The sequence below is a fragment of the Syngnathus typhle genome, linkage group LG4 (genome assembly GCF_033458585.1).
Source record: "Syngnathus typhle isolate RoL2023-S1 ecotype Sweden linkage group LG4, RoL_Styp_1.0, whole genome shotgun sequence".
Taxonomy (NCBI): domain Eukaryota; kingdom Metazoa; phylum Chordata; class Actinopteri; order Syngnathiformes; family Syngnathidae; genus Syngnathus; species Syngnathus typhle.
This window is the reverse complement of record NC_083741.1, coordinates 7,411,223-7,431,860: the sequence shown is the minus strand read 5'-3', so window position 1 is coordinate 7,431,860 and position 20,638 is coordinate 7,411,223. Positions and strand designations below refer to the sequence as shown.

Sequence of the window (20,638 nt, the reverse complement as noted above, 5' to 3'; positions counted from 1 at the left end):
CTGACTGTTTGTCCATCATGACATTTCGTTAGGCAAATAAGCTTGGTGGTGCCTCTCATCTCCTCTCCAAGCTCTTACCAGGGGGGTCTTTGGCCCCCTGACGACCCTTGTCTAGTTCAGCCTGCTGGTTGAAGCAGTTTACCGTGGTGTAGCCGCAGAAAACTCTGCTTCTTGGAGCCATAGATAAGAGCTGGGTGTCGGTGAGGTCCAGTAAGGTTTCAACCAGCACTAGTGCAACCGGCACTAGTAATCCAGCTGCAACTGTATCAGCCTTAAAAGTAGTACCTCTCCCTTCCACCCCTGCAACACAAAATGTCCAACCAACCTTTTTGAAAGACGGAACAATGATGAGTGCAAAATGAGTCATCTGTGATTAAATGTAATGCACTGTGATGAACAAGGTCTAAGTGCTGAAGTTTTGACAGGGCTGCGTGACAACACAAGATTTGTCCAAGAACAGACATAAATTTGAACTATGCAATGATTTCCTGTTTGAGGGAAACAAATACCGTATTTTCCGGACTATAAGGCGCACTGGACTATAAGGTGCACCTTCAATGAATGGCCCATTTTAAAACGTTGTCCTTATAAAAAGCGCACTGGACTATAAGGCGCACCCTTAATGCATCACGTCAGATTATTAATCCAAATCAAATCATTCTCCATTTGATCTTTTTTTATTTCAACTTCAGACGCAACCAATTACTTTATAATCACAAAATAATGATCCATAGTCTTTTTGATTCATGATTCATAGTCTTCAGCGGGCCACTTATGATTGATTTCATGCATGACACAATGCTTCGGGCCAGTTTAAATTTAGGAATTTGGTCCATATATAAGGCGCACTGGACTATAAGGCGCACTGTCGGCTTTTCAGAAAATGTAGGTTTTTAGGTGCGCCTTATGGAAAATACGGTAGTCTATGATTAGAAGTATAATTATATTTTTTGTTTTCGGGTTAACAGTGGAATATGAGTTTTGAATGTGAAACTGCTGTCAAGGCTGATGATTATATATGAGAGATCATTTGAGCACTATTTTAATGAGAAACTCTGGGTCTCTGATGGTGGAAGATGATGTCTTTCTGTATTTAGGACTACTATGTGTTTATGGAGATAATTGCAGTGAATCAAAGGCACTCAGTAGATGAGTGAGGGCGTGAGATGGAGTAGAACCGAGGGCATATAAAATTCAGTCAACTGCAAAAATGTAGGCGTGGAAATATTGATTTGGTAAATTAATGTTGATGTTTAATGTACAAAAGAGCAGTGGTGTAAGGATAGATCCCAGTAGCATTTTGAGGAAGAATTCACGAATTCCATTTTAGAATACAGCTGTAACAAAACAAAATGTGTTAAAAGTGAAACACCATTAAAACTTTCTAAATGCACTGCAGTTTTTTTCATATCAAAATACAAAACAGACACACACAAAAAAACAAATGGCTCCCCTCTGTAGAATTATTCATTCATCATTTTGGGACTGACACTTTTCACAGTCTGACCCAGTTTTACAACTTGTTACAACTATGATTAATAGGCCATAGAGACTCAATAAAAGACAAGAAAAATATATAAAAGAAAAAAAACACCATCCTCAGTGTAGGAGCCATAAATATGTTCTTTTTCTTCTCTTTTCACTATGGTTTCAACTTTTCGGGTATTGGTTTATTTTGTTTTCTGTTCTTATTTTATTAGTTACCGTAATTTTCGGAGTACAAGTCGCACCGGAGTATAAGTCGCACCAGCCATAAAATGCCCAAAAAAGTGAAAAAAACCCATAAAATGTAACCATAAAACCATAAGTCGCTCCTGAGTATAAGTCGCCCCCCCACCCAAACTATGAAAAAAAACGCGAGTCCGAAAACTACGGTACTGATGGACATGGGTACGGAGCTGGGCCTTAATTTGCCTTACCTAACACCTATGCTGCTGTTCAGTTTGGCGTGAGGTAAGCACAGGGAAGACTACACTTTTGTGTACCGCACCAACCCCACACATACGCACATTGCACACTTCTCTTCACTTTGGATCTTTTTGCTCTGCGCCGCAAATCAACTATTAGTGGATCGGAATGGAGAGAGCAATAAAGTGCCTAAATGAGCATGATCGTGTGGACATTACATCATTGAGTGTGAGTATTACAACTGTTTCCCCCCGCTTAGCCCACCGTGGCTTCAGAACATTTTGATGGATTTGGTAGCCGCAATACTCAAGACATTTCTTTTAAGCTATATGGATGCTGGAGGCCTTTTTGCTTATAACTTGACAGTTTTCTCTTTTCATTTCAATATCAAAATAGCTGAACATAAACTGTTACTCACACACACCTGCCCGGTGTCTCAGGTCCTCATACCGGACACGCCCCGTGAATATTAGGCACTGTCCATTTTCTAAATTCATTTGAAGACCCGTTTTTATTCTTTATCTTTCCACTGTGACTGTTTTCCTACTGTATATTAATTTGTGTTTCAATTTACTGTTTTCACTGTGTTTGTGATACTCTCAATGTAAGTGACGCACATTGTTACAGCTGCCCCCATGCCACTGGACAGAGGCGGTCCTGGCTACTTTTGCACCCTGGGCGAACCATCCACCGCGGCTCCCCCCAAAAAAAACTTTTTGCAAACACCATCCGGTCCGTCAAACAACCTTAACTTAACATTGATCACGTCACGTATGTGTGTAGGTAATGCGGCCATAACGTAGTGTGTGCACTGTCCGTTTTTTATCTTTTTGAATTTTGTGTAAATCTTTTACATGTGGATTGGTTTTATTGTTTTTATGAATGAAAATACAATTTATTTGGAAGCAGTTGTGTGGCCTTGGAATCCCTCATCCCTCTCCCTTTGAATTTCCTCTCCGGCCTCTGCTGTTTCCCACCGGCCGCCACCCTCTTGCCTCTTGGAGGGAGGGGCGGGTGAGAGGAGAGGGCTGCTCTTCTGACACGTACGTACGATGAACGAACAAAGAACCCCGACCCGACTCTCAGCAGCAAATCGACATCACGTGACAATAAGGGCGCCCCAGTGAACACTGAACAGATTTGAGATGGAACTGACTGAGCTACAAAACTGGTGATTCTTTTTTTTTTCTTGAGAGCACTTGTACACCCCAACGTGTACAGTGAACCCTCGTTTTTCACAGGGGTTAAATTCCAAGACGAACCCATGATAGGCGGAATCCGTGAAGTAGTAATCTTTTATTTTTTTTTGCAATTATTATACAATCAAATGCTCCGCTGTTCATGCGTGCTGGCTGGCTGACCCACCCCTGCGGACCAGCGCGAGGGCATCCGCACAAGATTTTTATAATTTTACTTTTAAACACTGCATTATGTTTTTAAACATCTAAACATTTTAAACTGTGAACATGTCACGGCTCCGCTCCGCTCTTGCCGTGCTGACTGGCTGACGCGACCCCGCAGCCCAGTGCGAGGGCATCCGCACAAGACTTTTATAATTTTATTTTCAAACATTTTATTGTACTTTTAAACACTTTATTGTATCTTTAAATAGTTTTTAAATAGCTTTATAAAGCTATTGCCCTTCTGCTTCGATGACGCGCGACGCGAGCTTGCTGACCGGCTCGTCAGCTTGCCTCGTAGTCCTCTCTGCTGGCATTCCAGCCCTCCGTGTTTCCTTTAAGAGCCCGTGTTGCATTTGGTTGTCCTACCTCGTTTGTGACAACAAAACGAAGCGCAAATCACAGATGCTGCTGAATCTGCTGACACAAACGAAGTGGAGGAGTGGATACGTAGCAGGAGATTGAGATAAAGCCTGGTTAGAGCTTACAGCTATGCCAATCATCGGCAAGGATACAGATCAACATGTTCCCATTGGTCACGTCTCCTCAACCGGCCAATAGTGTGCTGTCAAGTCATATGGGCAGATAAAGCCCCCGCGCTCCAAGTGATGTTGCAAAAAGCCGCGATGCACCGAATATATCCACAATATTTGTTTTCATAAAAATCCACGATGCACAGAGGCCGCAATAGGTGAACCACAAAGTAGATTACTGTATTGCGCCCTGGGCGGTCGCCCATATTGCCCATAGCAAAAAACGATCCTGCCCCCGGAGCAGTATACCTGCAACTTTTATAGCTTCTCCTACTATAGCATCATATCATGTGATAAATGTTGCCCACCTGGTCATCCTTTTTTAGGACTTGTTTCATCTGTCATCCCTTCTCAAGGTTTCATGGATGCCATTGTGTTTTGTAAACTTTGGGCCTTTAAAGCACATTGAGACTTTTTTGTGCTAAAGGTATACACAGTATAAATAAACTTGACTTGTCAGAGTGATCTATGATAAGACAAATGAGATCACACCAGAGTAGAGTACAAGTACAACCGAGAGACCAAATTAGTTAGTAGATAAGCACATCACCTTGTTGTTGTTTGGCATCGACATTTTGACTTTGCAAAACTTTCATTGCTGCAAACCACATCGTCTGCTGATCATCCCACAAATGCACATTCCTTAATAATGTCCCATGAAAGAGTGAGCCATAGGCTTTCCAATATCATAAGATTTATTCCCAAGAAAAAAACAATTAAATATTCTACCAAACATATTTCCATAGTTTTTTTGTGTAATGCTAGCAGATACCATTTCACACCTCTAAGTGGTTGGTAACTGGGATAAACTTTGATAGGGGATATAGGTAAAGGAAAATGTAGACTGAACTTGATTTGGACTTGCAGTAAATTGAAAGCAATTGTGTAACGGACCAGGCAAGGCAACCAAGTGCAGCACGAACTTTGTTCATTGAATAAAGGGGAAAAGGGGAGTGGAAGGCTGGAACGCTGATAGACCGGTAAGCATCGCCTACGGGCAAAGACGACAGGTGTTTGTACGTGGCTGGTTGCTTGCGGGGAAGGAAGAGATGGACAGGCAGACGGGCAGATGAGAAAGCAGACGTCGTAGCAGCGTGTCAAGGGTGTGGCAGGAGAGTTGCGTTTAAGTTGGCGTCTTGATGAGTTGGTGATGAGGAACAGGTGGCAGGCAATGAGCGCTGATTAATGTGTGCCAATGAGGCGGAGCTGTGCGCCAGGGAAATGCATTGACCAATGTGCAGGTGGAGCGGGAGCGGGATAAATTGCCACAAAAAGAGAAACAATTGAAACGATAGAGCACTGGTGAACTTGTCCGCTTCACAGTTCTGAGGGTGTGGGTTTGGTTCCACCTCTGGCCCTCCCTGTGTGGAGTTTGCATGTTCTCCCTGTGGCTGCGTGAGATTTCTTTAGGTTCTCCAGTTTCCTCCCACATCCCAAAAACATGCTTGGTAGGCCGATTAAGCACTCCAAATTGCCCATTAGTGTGAGTGAGTGAGTGAGTGAGTGAGTGAGTGAGTGAGTGAGTGAGTGAGTGAGTGAGTGAGTGAGTGAGTGAGTGAGTGAGTGAGTGAGTGAGTGAGTGAGTGAGTGAGTGAGTGAGTGAGTGAGTGTGTGTGCGGATAGTTGTTTGTCTCTGTGTGCCCTGCGATTGGCTGGTTGCACGCCCATGGGGGACAAGCGGAACAGATGAATGGATTTGTGTGTGTATGTATACAGGACTGTCTCAGAAAATTAAAATATTGTGATAAAGTTCTTTATTTTCTGTAATACTATTAAAAAACAAAAATGTTATACATTCTGGATTCATTACAAATCAATTGAACTATTGAAAGCCTTTTATTATTTTAATATTGCCTATTATGGCATACAGCTTAAGAAAACTCAAATACCCTATTTCAAAATATTTGAATATCATGAAAAAGTATACTAGTAGAGTATTCAACTAATCACTTGAACTGTCTAATTAACTCGAAACACCTGCAAGGGTTTCCTGAGCCTTGAAAACACTCAGCTTAGTTCAGTAAACTAAATCACAAGTATGGGGAAGACTGCTGATCTGACTGCTGTCCAGAGGACCATCATTGACACCCTCCATCAGGAGGGTAAGACACAAAAAGACATTTCTCAAAGAGCAAGCTGTTCACAGAGTGCAGTTTCAAAACACATCCACAAAAAGTCTGCTGGAAGGGGGAAATGTGGCAGGAAACGCTGCCCAACCAAGAGAGATGTCCGCAGCCTTGTGAAGAAGAGTTGCTTCTAGAATTTGGGGGAGCTTCAAAGACAGTGTACTGAAGCTGGAGTGCAGGTATCAAAAGCCACTGTTCACAGACGTGTCCGGGAAATGGCCTACAATAGCTGTATTCCCATGGTCAAGCCACTTCTGAAGCGTCTGACTTGACCTATAGAAAGGAAGCACTAGACCAGGTATGGGCAAACTACGGCCCGCGGGCCACATCCGGCCCACGGGACCGTTTAATCCGGCCCGCCAACCCTGAATAAATTGTATTATTAAACATTTTTTTGGTCACTTTGCCTGCAATGACTGCGTTTCCCCAGTAGATGGGGAACCGCTCACCTGCGCATTTACTACCGGAAGCTGTGTCAGAAAGCTCGGTGCACACTCACAAGTGCGTGTACGTACTCAGTAGTACGGACATGGCGCACTCGCGCTCTATTTGTATCAGTGCCGAATTTAGAGCGTGGGCTGTGACGACAGCATTCTTGTAATTAGCGCGCTGAGCTTTCAGATACAGTTCTACGCTAAAGCCACCCACAAACCTTCCCCTGGAATTCTTCCATTAAAATGAGTCGCCCAAGGAAAAGCAAGGTGGACACTGAGTGCCGAGTGTTTAAAAAAGAGTGGCCAATTTGGCTCGACGTCCGCGATGTGACGTTCAGCCACATGAACATCAACATCAACCCGTCACAGATCGAGGTAAACGGACCAACATCTCGGATCTCTCCTAAGAATTGCCACAACAGATTTTATTCCAGACTATGACGTACTAGCAAAAAAGGGAGACCAACAACACTGTTCCCACTGAAAATGAAGGGGAGGCTCTCAAGTTTGTTGTAAAAAAATGCATTTAGGATATGATTTGTACAAATAGCAGGGATTGAAACTAGCGACCATTCTCATTTTCAAACAATGAAGGATGCTCAAAGACATTGATGCACCACCTGTTTGCGACTAATCTTAACCTGTAAAGTTCTTAAGGCTTACTTTAAGGAAGTGTTTCCCGTTTCCTCACCTCTGTTACCAGGTGTTTGCGAGGTAAAACTCTGCTCTGATTTTCAGATACCCTCACCGTGTTGCCGTTTTGATTACTTTATTTGAATGTACGTATGCTTTCACCGATTCTTCAAGATGATATATTTGGTCAGAATGTTTGCCGTTTGATGTGATCTCATAAGGTAAACATCTTTCGTTAATCTGACCTGCAGGCACTGAAGTGATGGAGACTGTTCTTCATAATAACAGTGTCGTATTTTATGAGAATCACTGAAAGCAGTTTTTTAGTGATTTTCTTTTTTTTAATGCTGTTAATAAATGCATTTGTTTTCCAAAAACTTTTTTTGAATATCCATGCTTTACTACCTACTACGTAAAAGCCAAAACCTTTTATGCAATGACCTTTACAGGTCGTTTATATTACTTCACACAAACACTACATCCATCTGCTCCTGGTTCGGCCCTCCGGTCCAAATTTAGAACCCAGTTCGGCCCGCAAGTCAAAATGTTTGCCCACCCCTGCACTAGACAGTTGCAGAGTGGTCCAAAGTCCTCTTTTCAGATGAAAGCAAGTTTTGTATTTCATTTGGAAGTCAAGGCGCCAGAGTCTGGAGAAATGCTGGGGAGGAGCAAAATCCAAGTTGCTTGAAATCCAGTGTGAAGTTCCTACAGTCAGCAATGGTTTGGGGAGCCATATCAGCTGCTGGCGTTGGTCCACTGTTTTTGATCAAGTCCAGAGTAGATGCAGATTTTAGAGCACTACATGCTTCCGTCTGCTGAAAAGCTCTATGGAGATGATGATTCCATTTTTCAGCATGATCTGGCACCTGCCCACGGTGCCAAAACCACCAGTAAATGATGTACTGACCATGGCATTACTGTCCTCGATTGGCCTGCCAATTCCCCTGACCTGAACCCCATAGAGAATGTGTGGGGTATTGTGAAGAAGAAGCTGAAAGACACCAGACCCAACCATGCAAATGAGCTAAAGACCGCTGTTGAAGCATCCATAACACCTCAGCAATACCACAGGCTGGTTGCCTCCATGCCACGCCGCATTGATGCAGTAATCCGTGCAAAAAGGTTCCCAACGAAATACTGAGTGCATCAATGGACATTTTCAAATGTTTGATTTTGTTTTGCTGTTATAATTTTTTTTTTTCACTTGGTCTGAGGAAATATTCTAATTTTTTGTGATAGGATTTTTGAGTTTTCTTAAGCTGTAAGCCATAATCAGCAATATTAAAATAATAAAAGGCTTGCAATATTTCAGTTGATTTGTAATGAATCCAGAATGTATGACATTTTTGTTTTTTCTAATTACATTCCAGAAAATAAAGAACTTTATCACAATATTCAAATTTTCCGAGACAGTCCTGTATATATATATATATATATATATATATATATACATATATATATAAATTCCCCTCTCACCCTCCGCGGGTGGTCTCCCACTCCAAGCTCGGGTCCTCTACCAGAGGCCTGGGAGCTTGAGGGTTCTGCGCAGTATTTTGGCTGTTCCTAGCACTGCACTCTTCTGGACTGAGATGTCTGATGTTGTTCCTGGAATCTGCTGTAGCCACTCCTCCAGTTTGGGGGTCACTGCCCCAAGTGCCCCAATGACCACGGGCACCACCGAGGCCTTCACTTTCCAGGCCTTCTCAAGCTCTTCTTTGAGGCCCTGGTATTTCTCTAGCTTCTCAAGTTCTTTTTTCCTTATGTTGCCATCGCTTAGTATTGCTACATCCACTACAACGGCCTTCTTCTGCTGTTTGTCCACCACCACAATGTCCGGTTGGTTCGCCATCACCATCTTGTCAGTCTGGATCTGGAAGTCCCACAGGATCTTGGCTCGCCCGTTCTCTGCCACCTTAGGGGGTGCTTCCCACTTTGAACTTGGGGCTTCCAGTCCATACTCTGCACAGATGTTCCTGTACACTATGCCAGCCACTTGGTTATGACGTTCCATGTATGCTTTCCCTGCTAGCATCTTACACCCTGCTGTTATGTGCTGGACTGTCTCAGGGGCCTCTTTGCACAGCCTACACCTTGGGTCTTGTCTGGTGTGGTAGATCTTGGCCTCTATTGCTCTGGTGTTCAGAGCCTGTTCCTGTGCAGCCATGATGAGTGCCTCTGTGCTGTCCTTCAGTCCAGCTTTTTCCAGCCATTGGTAGGATTTCTTGATGTCAGCCACTTCACTTATCTGCCGATGGTACATCCCATGTAGGGGTTTGTCCTCCCATGATGGTGTCTCTAGCCACTCTTCCTCTGTTTGCCATTGTCTGAGACATTCACTGAGCACGTCATCCGTTCGGGCCTTTTCCTTGATGTACTCATGGATCTTGGCTGTTTCATCCCGAACAGTGGCTCTCACACTCAGTAGTCCTCGGCCTCCTTCTTTACGGCTAGTGTACAGTCTCAGGGTGCTGGACTTAGGGTGGAACCCTCCGTACATGGTTAGGAGCTTCCGTGTCTTGACATCTGTGGTCTGCGTCTCTTCCTTTGGCCATCTTATTATTCCTGCAGGGTATCTGATGACTGGCAGGGCGTAGCTGTTTATTGCCCGGATCTTGTTCTTGCCATTTAGCTGACTTCTGAGGACTTGCCTTACTCGTTGTAGGTATTTGGCTGTGGCTCCTCTCCTTGTGGCTTCATCGAGGTTGGCATTTGCTTGTTGGATACCAAGGTACTTGTAGCTGTCCTCCATGTCTGTTATTGTTCCTTCTGGGAGTGAGACCCCTTCTGTATGGACTACCTTCCCTCTCTTTGTCACCATGCGACCGCACTTCTCTAGTCCGAATGACATTCCAATGTCTGTGCTGTAGATCCTGGTTGTGTGGCTCAGTGAATCGATGTCTCGCTCGCTCTTGGCATACAACTTTATGTCATCCATGTATAGGAGGTGACTGATGGTGGCCCCATTTTTGAGTCGGTATCCGTAGCCAGTCTTGTTGATTATTTGGCTGAGGGGGTTCAGACCTATGCAGAACAGCAGTGGGGACAGAGCATCTCCTTGGTATATGCCACATTTGATGGAGACTTGTGCAATTGGCTTGTGATTGGCCTCAAGGGTTGTTTTCCACAGTCCCATCGAGTTTGCAATGAAGGCTCTCAGGTTCCTGTTGATGTTGTACAGTTCCAAGCATTCAGTGATCCATGAGTGTGGCATGGAGTCGTAGGCTTTCTTGTAATCAATCCAGGCAGTGCACAGGTTGGTGTGTCGAGTCTTGCAGTCTCGGGCGACTGTTCCGTCAACCAGCAGCTGGTGTTTGGCTCCTCTGGTATTGCTGTCTATGCCTTTCTGTGTTGTGCTCATGTATTGAGCCATGTGTACACTTATCTTAGCCGCTATGATGCCTGACATGATCTTCCATGTTGTAGGGAGACAGGTTATTGGCCGATAGTTGGATGGGACTGTACCCTTTGTGGGATCCTTCAGGATCAGGATTGTGCGTCCTTCAGTTAACCATTCGGGGTGAGTTCCAACTTTTAGTAGCTGGTTCATTTGTTCTGCTAGGCGCTCATGGAGTGCAGTGAGCTTCTTAATCCAGTAGGCATGGATCATATCTGGCCCGGGTGCTGTCCAGTTCTTCATACCTGAGACTCTCTCTTGGATGTCTGCCACAGTAATGGTAACTGGGTTCTGCTCAGGGTGGTTGCTGTGGTCTTCTCTTAGAGGTATATATATATATATATATATATATATATATATATATATATATATATATATATATATATATATATATATATACATATATATATACTATATGTATATACTATATGTATACTGTAGTAGTAGTAGTAGATAGTTTATGCATGAATGAATGAACTAACGAATGACTGAATGAAACCTGAGCAAGAAATGGTATCTATCCACAATAAAATGTTTGATACGAAGTAAATCAAAAACAATTCTGCAAAACCGCTATGAAAGTCCGTTTTTGCCGTCACTTTTGATTTGAGCCTCAAGCAGCTTACTTTCTCTAGAAGAGAGGGACCTTTCAATTTGCTCATGTTGAGAATGTGGCACGACAAAGAACCTGTCCTAATTTGTTAATGTTAGCAAAGCTAAAAGGCATCCTTTGTACGTAACAAGGCCACGAGTCGCATTCAAACCAGAAGTAGGGCACGTGCTTGTCAGGGGGTGGATGGCGCGGAGGCAATGCTGCACAATAGACTTGCGGGTTGTTTGTCCAGATCCTACAGGAGAATCGAATTAGGTTGTTTACAAACTGTTGCTCTTTAGCATCGACTCCCCCCAGGGCAACCCATTCACTTATAAAAAAAGCAGTGCTGTGCTATAGAATTTACCATCTAGGGTGGATAATTGATTTCATTTGAGATTTGGGGAAAGTACATCAGTATGAAATAAGTAGAGGAGATTAGAAAAAAAGTAGAATAGATTAATCGTAAAACAACGATTATATTATTTTTTTAGTTTTCTTGAAAAAAAAAATCTATCCATTTTGTATATCACTAATTTAAATTCAGTTTAATAATTTCATTGCAAGTGTGATACCAACAGTAGGTGAAAAGGTATCTTTTGACCGCAGCCATCTCAGTCATCTTGTGTTGGTTTTAAAATCTTTAGGGAAAGGCTCCAAAGAGAGAATGAGTTACCGTATTTTCCGCTCTATAAGGCGCACCTAAAAACCAAAATTTTTATCAAAAGTCAACAGTGCGCCTTATAGTCCGGTGCGCCTTATATATGGATTAAGTGATGAATTTGTTGATCCATACTGGTTGTACACAGTCCTCTGCCAAAATGTTTTAGTACGTTTTAGTACGACTAGTAAATTACAAGGTCGCATCGCTTCCCAACATTACGGTAACTGTAGTCAGGGGGCGTCACCGAATAGCTGTTGTACCCGCGAGGCTATTTCATTTCAAAATAGGCTGCTCCGTTAATGTTTCGAGTAAATCTACGGATCGATATGGAAGGGAAACATCGGTAAGTAGTACCAATGCGTTAGATCGAACTTTAGTCAGTTCTGATCATTTTATAGGAGGTTGTTTGAGAAACGCGATTGTTTACACTTTGCTGAGGCTCATGGGAGATTGCGAGCTGAGGCTCATAGGAAATTGCGGATGGCTAATGCTATAACGATAGTTGCTCTACGCGCGAGGCTATTTCATGTCAAAATAGGCTGCTCTGTTAATGTTTCGAGTAAATCTACGGATCGATATGGAAGGGAAACATAGGTAAGTAGTACCAATGCGTTATATTGAACTTTAGTCAGTTCCAACCATTTTATAGGAGATCGTTTGAGAAACGCGATTGTTTACAAAGGGCTCGTTGGTTATTGGCTAGTGGGTGCATACCGCAACCCTAGTCAACCTCAGTTTGTTGCAGTAAAGCTTCTATTTTATGCGCCTTATAGGCCGGTGCGCCTTATATATCGACAAAGTTTCAAAATGGGCCGTTCATTGAAGGTGCGCCTTATACCCCGGTGCGCCTAATAGGGCGGAAAATACGGTATTTAGTAAAACCTACCGTATTTTCCGCCCTATAAGGCGCACCTAAAAACCTAAATTTTTATCAAAAGTCAACAGTGCGCCTTATAGCCCGGTGCGCCTTATATATGGATCAAGTGATGAATTTGTTGATCCATACTGGTTGTACACAGTGCTCTGCCAAAATGTTTTAGTACGTTTTAGTACGACTACTAAATTACAAGGTCGCATCGCTTCCCAGCATTACGGTAACTGTAGTCAGGGGGCGTCACCGAATAGCTGTTGTACCCGCGAGGCTATTTCATTTCAAAATAGGCTGCTCCGTTAATGTTTCGAGTAAATCTACGGATCGATATGGAAGGGAAACATAGGTAAGTAGTACCAATGCGTTAGATCGAACTTTAGTCAGTTCTGATCATTTTATAGGAGATCGTTTGAGAGACGCGATTGTTTACACTTTGCTGAGGCTCATGGGAGATTGCGAGCTGAGGCTCATGGGAGATTGCGAGCTGAGGCTCATGTTTTTTTGCGGATGGCTAATGCTATAACGATAGCTGCTATACGCGCGAGGCTATTTCATGTAAAAATAGGCTGCTCCGTCAATGTTTCGAGTAAATCTACGGATCGATATGGAAGGGAAACATAGGTAAGTAGTACCAATGCGTTAGATCGAACTTTAGTCAGTTCTGATCATTTTATAGGAGCTCGTTTGAGAGACGCGATTGTTTACACTTTGCTGACGCTCATTGGAGATTGCGAGCTGAGGCTCATAGGAAATTGCGGATGGCTAATGCTATAACGATAGCTGCTATACCCGCGAGGCTATTTCATGTCAAAATAGGCCGCTCTGTTCATGTTTCGAGTAAATCTACGGATCGATATGGAAGGGAAACATAGGTAAGTTGTACCAATGCGTTAGATCGAACTTTAGTCAGTTCTGATCATTTTATAGGAGCTCGTTTGAGAGACGCGATTGTTTACACTTTGCTGAGGCTCATAGGAAATCGCGGATGGCTAATGCTATAACGATAGCTGCTATACGCGCGAGGCTATTTCATGTCAAAATAGGCCGCTCTGTTCATGTTTCGAGTAAATCTACGGATCGATATGGAAGGGAAACATAGGTAAGTTGTACCAATGCGTTAGATCGAACTTTAGTCAGTTCTGATCATTTTATAGGAGCTCGTTTGAGAGACGCGATTGTTTGTTTACACTTTGCTGAGGCTCATGGGAGATTGCCAGCTGAGGGTCATTGGTTTTTGCGGATGGCTAATGCTATAACGATAGCTGCTATACGCGCGAGGCTATTTCATGTCAAAATAGGCTGCTCTGTTCATGTTTCGAGTAATTCTACGGATTGATATGGAAGGGAATCGTAGGTAAGTAGTACCAATGCGTTAGATCGAACTTTGGTCAGTTCTGATCATTTTATAGGAGCTCGTTTGAGAGACGCGATTGTTGGTTTACACTTTGCTGAGGCTCATGGGAGATTGCAAGCTGAGGGTCATTGGTTTTTGCGGATGGCTAATGCTATAACGATAGCTGCTATACGCGCAAGGCTATTTCATGTCAAAATAGGCTGCTCTGTTCATGTTTCGAGTAATTCTACGGATTGATATGGAAGGGAATCATAGGTAAGTAGTACCAATGCGTTAGATCGAACTTTGGTCAGTTCTGATCATTTTATAGGCACTCGTTTGAGAGACGCGATTGTTTACACTTTGCTGAGGCTCATGGGAGATTGCGAGCTGAGGCTCTTAGGAAATTGCGAATGGCTAATGCTATAACGATAGCTGCTATACGCGCGAGGCTATTTCATGTCAAAATAGGCCGCGCTGTTAATGTTTCGAGTAAATCTACGGATCGATATGGAAGGGAAACATAGGTAAGTAGTACCAATGCGTTAGATTGAACTTTAGTCAGTTCCAATCATTTTATAGGAGATTGTTTGAGAAACGCGATTGTTTACAGAGGGCTCGTTGGTTATTGGCTAGTGGGTGCAGACCGCAACCCTAGTCAACCTCAGTTTGTTGCAGTAAAGCTTCTATTTTATGCGCCTTATAGGCCGGTGCGCCTTGTATATGGACAAAGTTTTAAAATGGGCCGTTCATTGAAGGTGCGCCTTATACCCCGGTGCGCCTTATAGGGCGGAAAATACGGTACGTATTATAGCAAAACGTTATCCGTTTATTTTGTCATCTTCAGATGCTTTTTCGACTCAAATGGCTTCACGCAGACTAACAGAATGGTTTGTTTCTCAAAGGCATCTTTTGAGATTATTTCCAATTGGATGGAATACATATTTGATTAAAAACGCATGAAAGACAATGCTTTAATGGCCCCATCTGATGATAAGGTGTTATTATTACAAAATATGTTTTTAAAAAGCCTTTGATTGTTGAATTTTCAGAACTTTCTGACACTTCCATCTAGAGATTAGTTTAGAGTAGGGGTGTCCAAACTACGGTCCAGTTTTTATTGGCCCGCAGCAAATTTTGAAAACATAATTGAATATGGCCCGCACAAGAAGCTTGAGCTCAACTCTGTTGCACTTCTCAGTTTCAACACTAGATAGAGCCCGCCACACAAATGAAATCAAGCGAAGAAAAACTTTTACCGCGAGTAATGTCCGCGCATTTACTCCCGGGAGCCGTGTCAGAAAGCTTGGTGCACACTCACATGTGCGTGTGCGTACTCAGTAGTAAGTAGTGATTTCATCTATCAGTGCCGAATTTCGAGTGTCGGCTGTGACGTCAATATTGTCGTAATTCGCACGCTGAGTTTTCAGATATAGTTTTACGCTAATGCTACCCACAAACCTTCCCCTGGAATCCTTCCATTAAAATGAGTGGCCCGAAGAAAAGAAAGGTGCACACTGAGTGCCGAATGTTAAAAAAGAGTGGAGAATTTGGCTCGACCTACGTGTGTTCGAAGACGTTCAGCCACATGAACGTCAACAAAGCCCGTCACAGATCTAGGTTAACGGACCGACACCTCGGCTCTAGCCTAAGAATTACCACAACAAATTTTACTCCAGACTATGAGGCACTAGCAAAAAAGGGAAACCAACAATACTATTGATTCCTTTATTACTTTATTTAGATGTATTCTTTCACTGATTCTTCAAGATGATGAATTTGGTCAGAATGTTTGCCGTTGGATGCGATTTCGCCTCATTAGATAAACATATTTCATAAATCTGACCTGTAGGCGCTGAAGTGATGGAAATTGTTATTCATCATAACAGTGGCGTATTTAATAAGAATCACTGATAGTAGATTTTTGGTGAAATATTTTTTTAATGCTGTTAATAAATGCATTTGTTTTCAAAAAGCTTTTTTTAAATATCCATGCTTTAGTATCTACTAAAAGTAAAAACCTTTCATACAATGACCTTTACATGTCATTTATATTACTTCACACAAACACTACATCCATCTGCTCCTGGTTCGGCCCCCCGGTCAAAATTTAGAACCCAATTCAAGTCAAAAAGTTTGGCCACCCCTGGTTTAGAGAATTTGTTTTCCGCTGCTAAGATGTGAGTGGACAGTCTTAGTAGAACTCTCAACTCTATATCTATATCTATATATATAGATAGATAGATAGATAGATAATATATAGGCGGCTTGGTGGCGCGCTGCGTAGCACGTCCGCCTCACAGTTAGGAGGATGCGGGTTCGATTCCACCTCCGGCCCTCCCTGTGTGGAGTTCTCCCTGGGACCGCGGGGGTTTTCTTCGGGCACTCGGGTTTCCTCCCACATCCCCAAAACATGCTTGATAGGCTGATTGAAGACTCCAAATTTTCCCTAGTCTGTGAGTGCGAGTGCAAATGGTTGTTTATCTCATTGTGCCCTACGATTGGCTGGCAACCAGTTCAGGGTGTCCCCCGCCTACTGCCCGATGACAGTTGAGACAGGCTGCAGCACACCCGCAACCCCCGTGGGGACTAAGCGGTTCAGAAAATGGATGGATGGATATATATATATGCATGCACACGCACATATATACACTGATGAAATGTGCTTTAAAAATATTTTATTGTATTTGTACCCCACCGTCCCCTCCCCTCCTTGGGGAAAAAAAATCGGGGTGCATGTGCTGTCATGCAGTGAATGGAGCTGAGCAACCAAATGCAGATTGGACCAGGGTTTATTGAACAAACACAAAACACAAACTATAGATGCTCAACTAGGGACGTGAATAACTGAACAGAAAGACTAAACAAGACTAGAACCGACTAGACTGCAGACTAGAAACAAGGAGACACGAGACAAGAACAATCCGACAGGGAGTGACACGCAGACAGGACTTAAATACAAGACAGTTAACGAGAGGCAGGTGACGGCAATTACACTGGTCAGAGCACAGGAAGGGAGGGGCGAGCACACAGACACGCGAACCGAAACTATCACATTAAAACAAAGAAACGAACTGTGACAGTGACATGTGCCTATGTTTTGTTCAATCCAAACATGAGTGTGTGTGTGTGTGCATGCGTGTGTGCGTGCGTGCGCAAATTCTGCAAATTTAGCGGGCTAGGAGGATAAGGATGTTATTGTGGGCATCACCTGCTGAGTCAGTCTCCCTAGGTCAGTGGCTCTTAACCTAGGTTCGATCAAACCCCAGGGGGTTGGTGAGTTGGACTGTGGAGGTCCGAACATACCTGATTTATTGTGTAAATTTGTGATAACGCATATCTGAACTGGTCTCGCAAAGTCACATGATTTGCAGATATGTAATTTGTTGTAAGTTCATGCATTGTGTTGGTTTTGTTCTTTGAACAAGGTGGATAAGTAGTGAAATATTGTGTTTCTCATTAGTGGTCAAACAAAACATGCGTTCCCATAGAATATGCACAATGTAAATACAATTCATATCATGTAAATGCAATAAATAGAACATGGCCAGAACTTACGAACACACAGCTCTCCACTTTCATAGAAACCCGGGCAGCACTGAGAGCGTCGCCTGTACATGGTTCTCACACCTCTTCTGTAGGCTGTCTTGTAGCTGATCCTGGATAAGATATGAACACACACACAATCTGTCTGTGTGGTAGTTGGTTAACAACGTTGACATTTTGATACAGTTGTTTTTGTATGAAAATATTAGTGATAAACACTACTGATTTCTACTCACCAAATATGCCAAACATGCATGAAGCTCAGCACCGTCTCCTCCAGGCTAGCCTATTGTAACACACTCCTCATCGGGATCCCTAGCAAGAGCCTCCAGAGGCTATAGTACATCCAAAATAGTGCTGCTAGGATCCTGATGAGGGTGCGGAAAAGCGACCACATCACACCCATCCTCCGTTCTCTGCACTGGCTCCATTAAAGTCCGAACTGATTATAAGATCGCCGTCCTCACTCACCAGTGTATCCTCGGACATGCTCCCCCATACCTCAAAGAACTCCTTGCCCCAAAACCTGCCACCCGAAGTCTCTACTCATCCAACTCACACCTTCTCCACATCCCGAAAACCAAGTTGCACACCATGGGCGACCGGGCCTTCTGCCATGCAGCCCCCACACTGTGGAACTCCCTCCCCGACCACCTAAGAGCATCCCAATCCATGTGACTCTTTCAAAACCGGACTTAAAACTCACCCCTTTGCCCTAGCATTTCCGTAATCCAGTTCTCACATCATGGTTGTTGTCCAGTTGTTTTATACTTGTCTTTGTTTTGTTTTGTTTTCTTGTTTTTACTTGCCATGTAGTACTTTGAGATTCCTCTGAATGTAAAGTGCCTTATATATATATATACAATTTATTATTATTATTATTAGCACCGGACGGTATTGCTAACAAGCATTTTGAAAGTCACATACAACCAATTGCGCCAAAGTCAGTCACATTTATCTCCCACAGGAAGAACAACGAGAACTGCGCCTTGCTTCATGTTTAATTTCTCTTAGTCACTAGCAGTGTTTGGAATAACGACGTTAGAAGTAACAGCGTTACTAACGCCATTATAGTTTTCCAGTAACGGGTGATCTACTCAATTACTCAATTACCGTATTGGCCCGAATATAAGACAACCCTGATGATGAGACGACCCCCTCTTTTTCAAGACTCAAGTTTGAAAAAATACTTTTTGAACACTAAATTTAATTTTTAGACAGAAAATAATGACAATACATCTGAAACAAATGATTATAACAAAATATCCGAGAGAAAAAGCATGGTATTCTGCCTCATTCAAATCATGCAAAAACTGTTTATCACATCTTAATATCTGAAGATTTAAATATGTAAAGTAAAGTGCAATCACATTTGTAAATGAATGGCTTCTGATTTTTGAAATGTAAATAAACCAATCTACTGTGATAAAAATTGTAATAACTGCATTAAGCATCAAAGTGAGGTCTAACTAACTGTAGTCTTGAAACAAATCTGAAGAAGGAAAAACATTGCAATAAAATAATGCAAACTGCTACCGCTATTTTTATTTTTATTCTTCGTGACAGGGCTTCGCTTTGGCCAGGGGAGTTAAGCATTCGCTTTAAAGATATCTGGCACCATCTAGCAATGGGAATGAGTATAATGTCTGGACCCCGAATGTAAGACGACCCCCGCTTTTCCAGTCTTATTTCAATGCAAAAAACACCATCTTATATTCGAGCCAATACGGTACTTCATTGTACTTAATTGTTGGAACGCCGTTAAAGGTGAAATGTGGCACGTTATTTATGCTGCTTGAGACACGACAATGCGCAACACAAAATCGCACATTTCGTCTCTTTGAGGACTAACTTTTGACTCGCTATGCCTCGCGTCAGCCAATCAGCTGCGGAAATGTGTCACATATCATTGTGCGCAATAGAACATCAGCCATTCTTGTTTGGGGAAAATAGAATAAAATGGAGGAAATGATCATCGTCACCGTCTGTGCTCATTCCTAGCTGTACAATACTTCTTTGTACCTATACCGGGGCAAAACAAAACAGGTGCATACTTGAAGGACTTTGAGTGAGGAACTTGGTGTACCTGGTATGTTTGTACTTTATTCTTCGTTTGTTTTTCAGCTGTTGGACTTTACGAAGATGCAACATTCTTACATTACCATATACCAAATTGCTGTAAGTGTGCAGTGAGCACGTCCGGCCGATGTGATCAATTGTGTGGAAGTTGTGTGACAATTTACTTTTCATTTTTTGCTTATTTTACATTGTTCTTCAAAATGCAAATATTAAGTTAAATAAAGTACTGGTCTATGCTGTTTTGCTCTATGCAACTGTATTGACACCTGCTCAAAAATCTGAATTCTTTTTGAAAAGGTAATGCAATCATTACTTTTCCTAGTAACTGGTTACACTTATTTACTTCTCTGGTTCTTCTATATCAAACAAATTTGTTTTAGGTTCATTTACCTGACATGTTTCGGCGGAATCTTCCGCCTTCATCAGAGTGTCACTGTTTACATCAGTGACACTCTGATGAAGGCGGAAGATTCCGCCGAAACATGTCAGGTAAATGAACCTAAAACAAATTTGTTTGATATAGAAGAACCAGAGAAGTAATTGAAAAAGAAAAAACAAGATGAACCTAGTACAACTAGTTACACTTATGAATGAGTAATTCAATTACTTTTTTGAAAAGGTAACTAGTAAACGTAACTCACTACATTTAGGAAGTAATTTGCCCAACACTGGTCACTACACTAGTTATACATATTGATTTTTTTTTATTCATTGTCATAATAAAAATTCCAGGGCTGCTTGATACTGTGCTAATAATTGAAGTGGAGGCAACATGAAAAACCGAATCGCCACACATATCTTGAGGCACCAGGAAGTAAAGCTTTCCCAAATCTCTAGCTTGTCACTGTTACATGTCGCATAATCACTCATACTCTGCACAGTCTGGTAGGGCTTCAGGCCTCCACCTACCTGCCAAGCCACCAATCTATACTGCAGACAAATTCATCCTGTAATTGTTTGGTGGTACAAGATATGTGTGTGTGTCTGGGTGTGTGCGTGCGTGCGTGGGTGTGGGTGTGTAACGGACATCACATGCCATAAAGACGTCCTTGTTTCTTCCATATTTGCTCATGCTCTTATCAAAATAGTGCAACTTAATTTAATAAACTTTTGATGTAGCTAATC

General features: G+C 42.5%; 1 protein-coding gene across 1 annotated transcript in view; it reads right to left on the bottom strand.

Annotated features, from left to right (window-relative positions):
- The window catches only part of LOC133153227 (multiple epidermal growth factor-like domains protein 11), a 150,607-nt gene that overhangs the window by 108,954 nt on the left and 21,015 nt on the right, over positions 1-20,638 (bottom strand). The window contains exon 4 of the mRNA XM_061277383.1: positions 17,447-17,547. Within this exon, the coding sequence (XP_061133367.1) occupies positions 17,447-17,547 (101 nt within the window). The remainder of the gene's footprint in view (positions 1-17,446; positions 17,548-20,638) is intronic.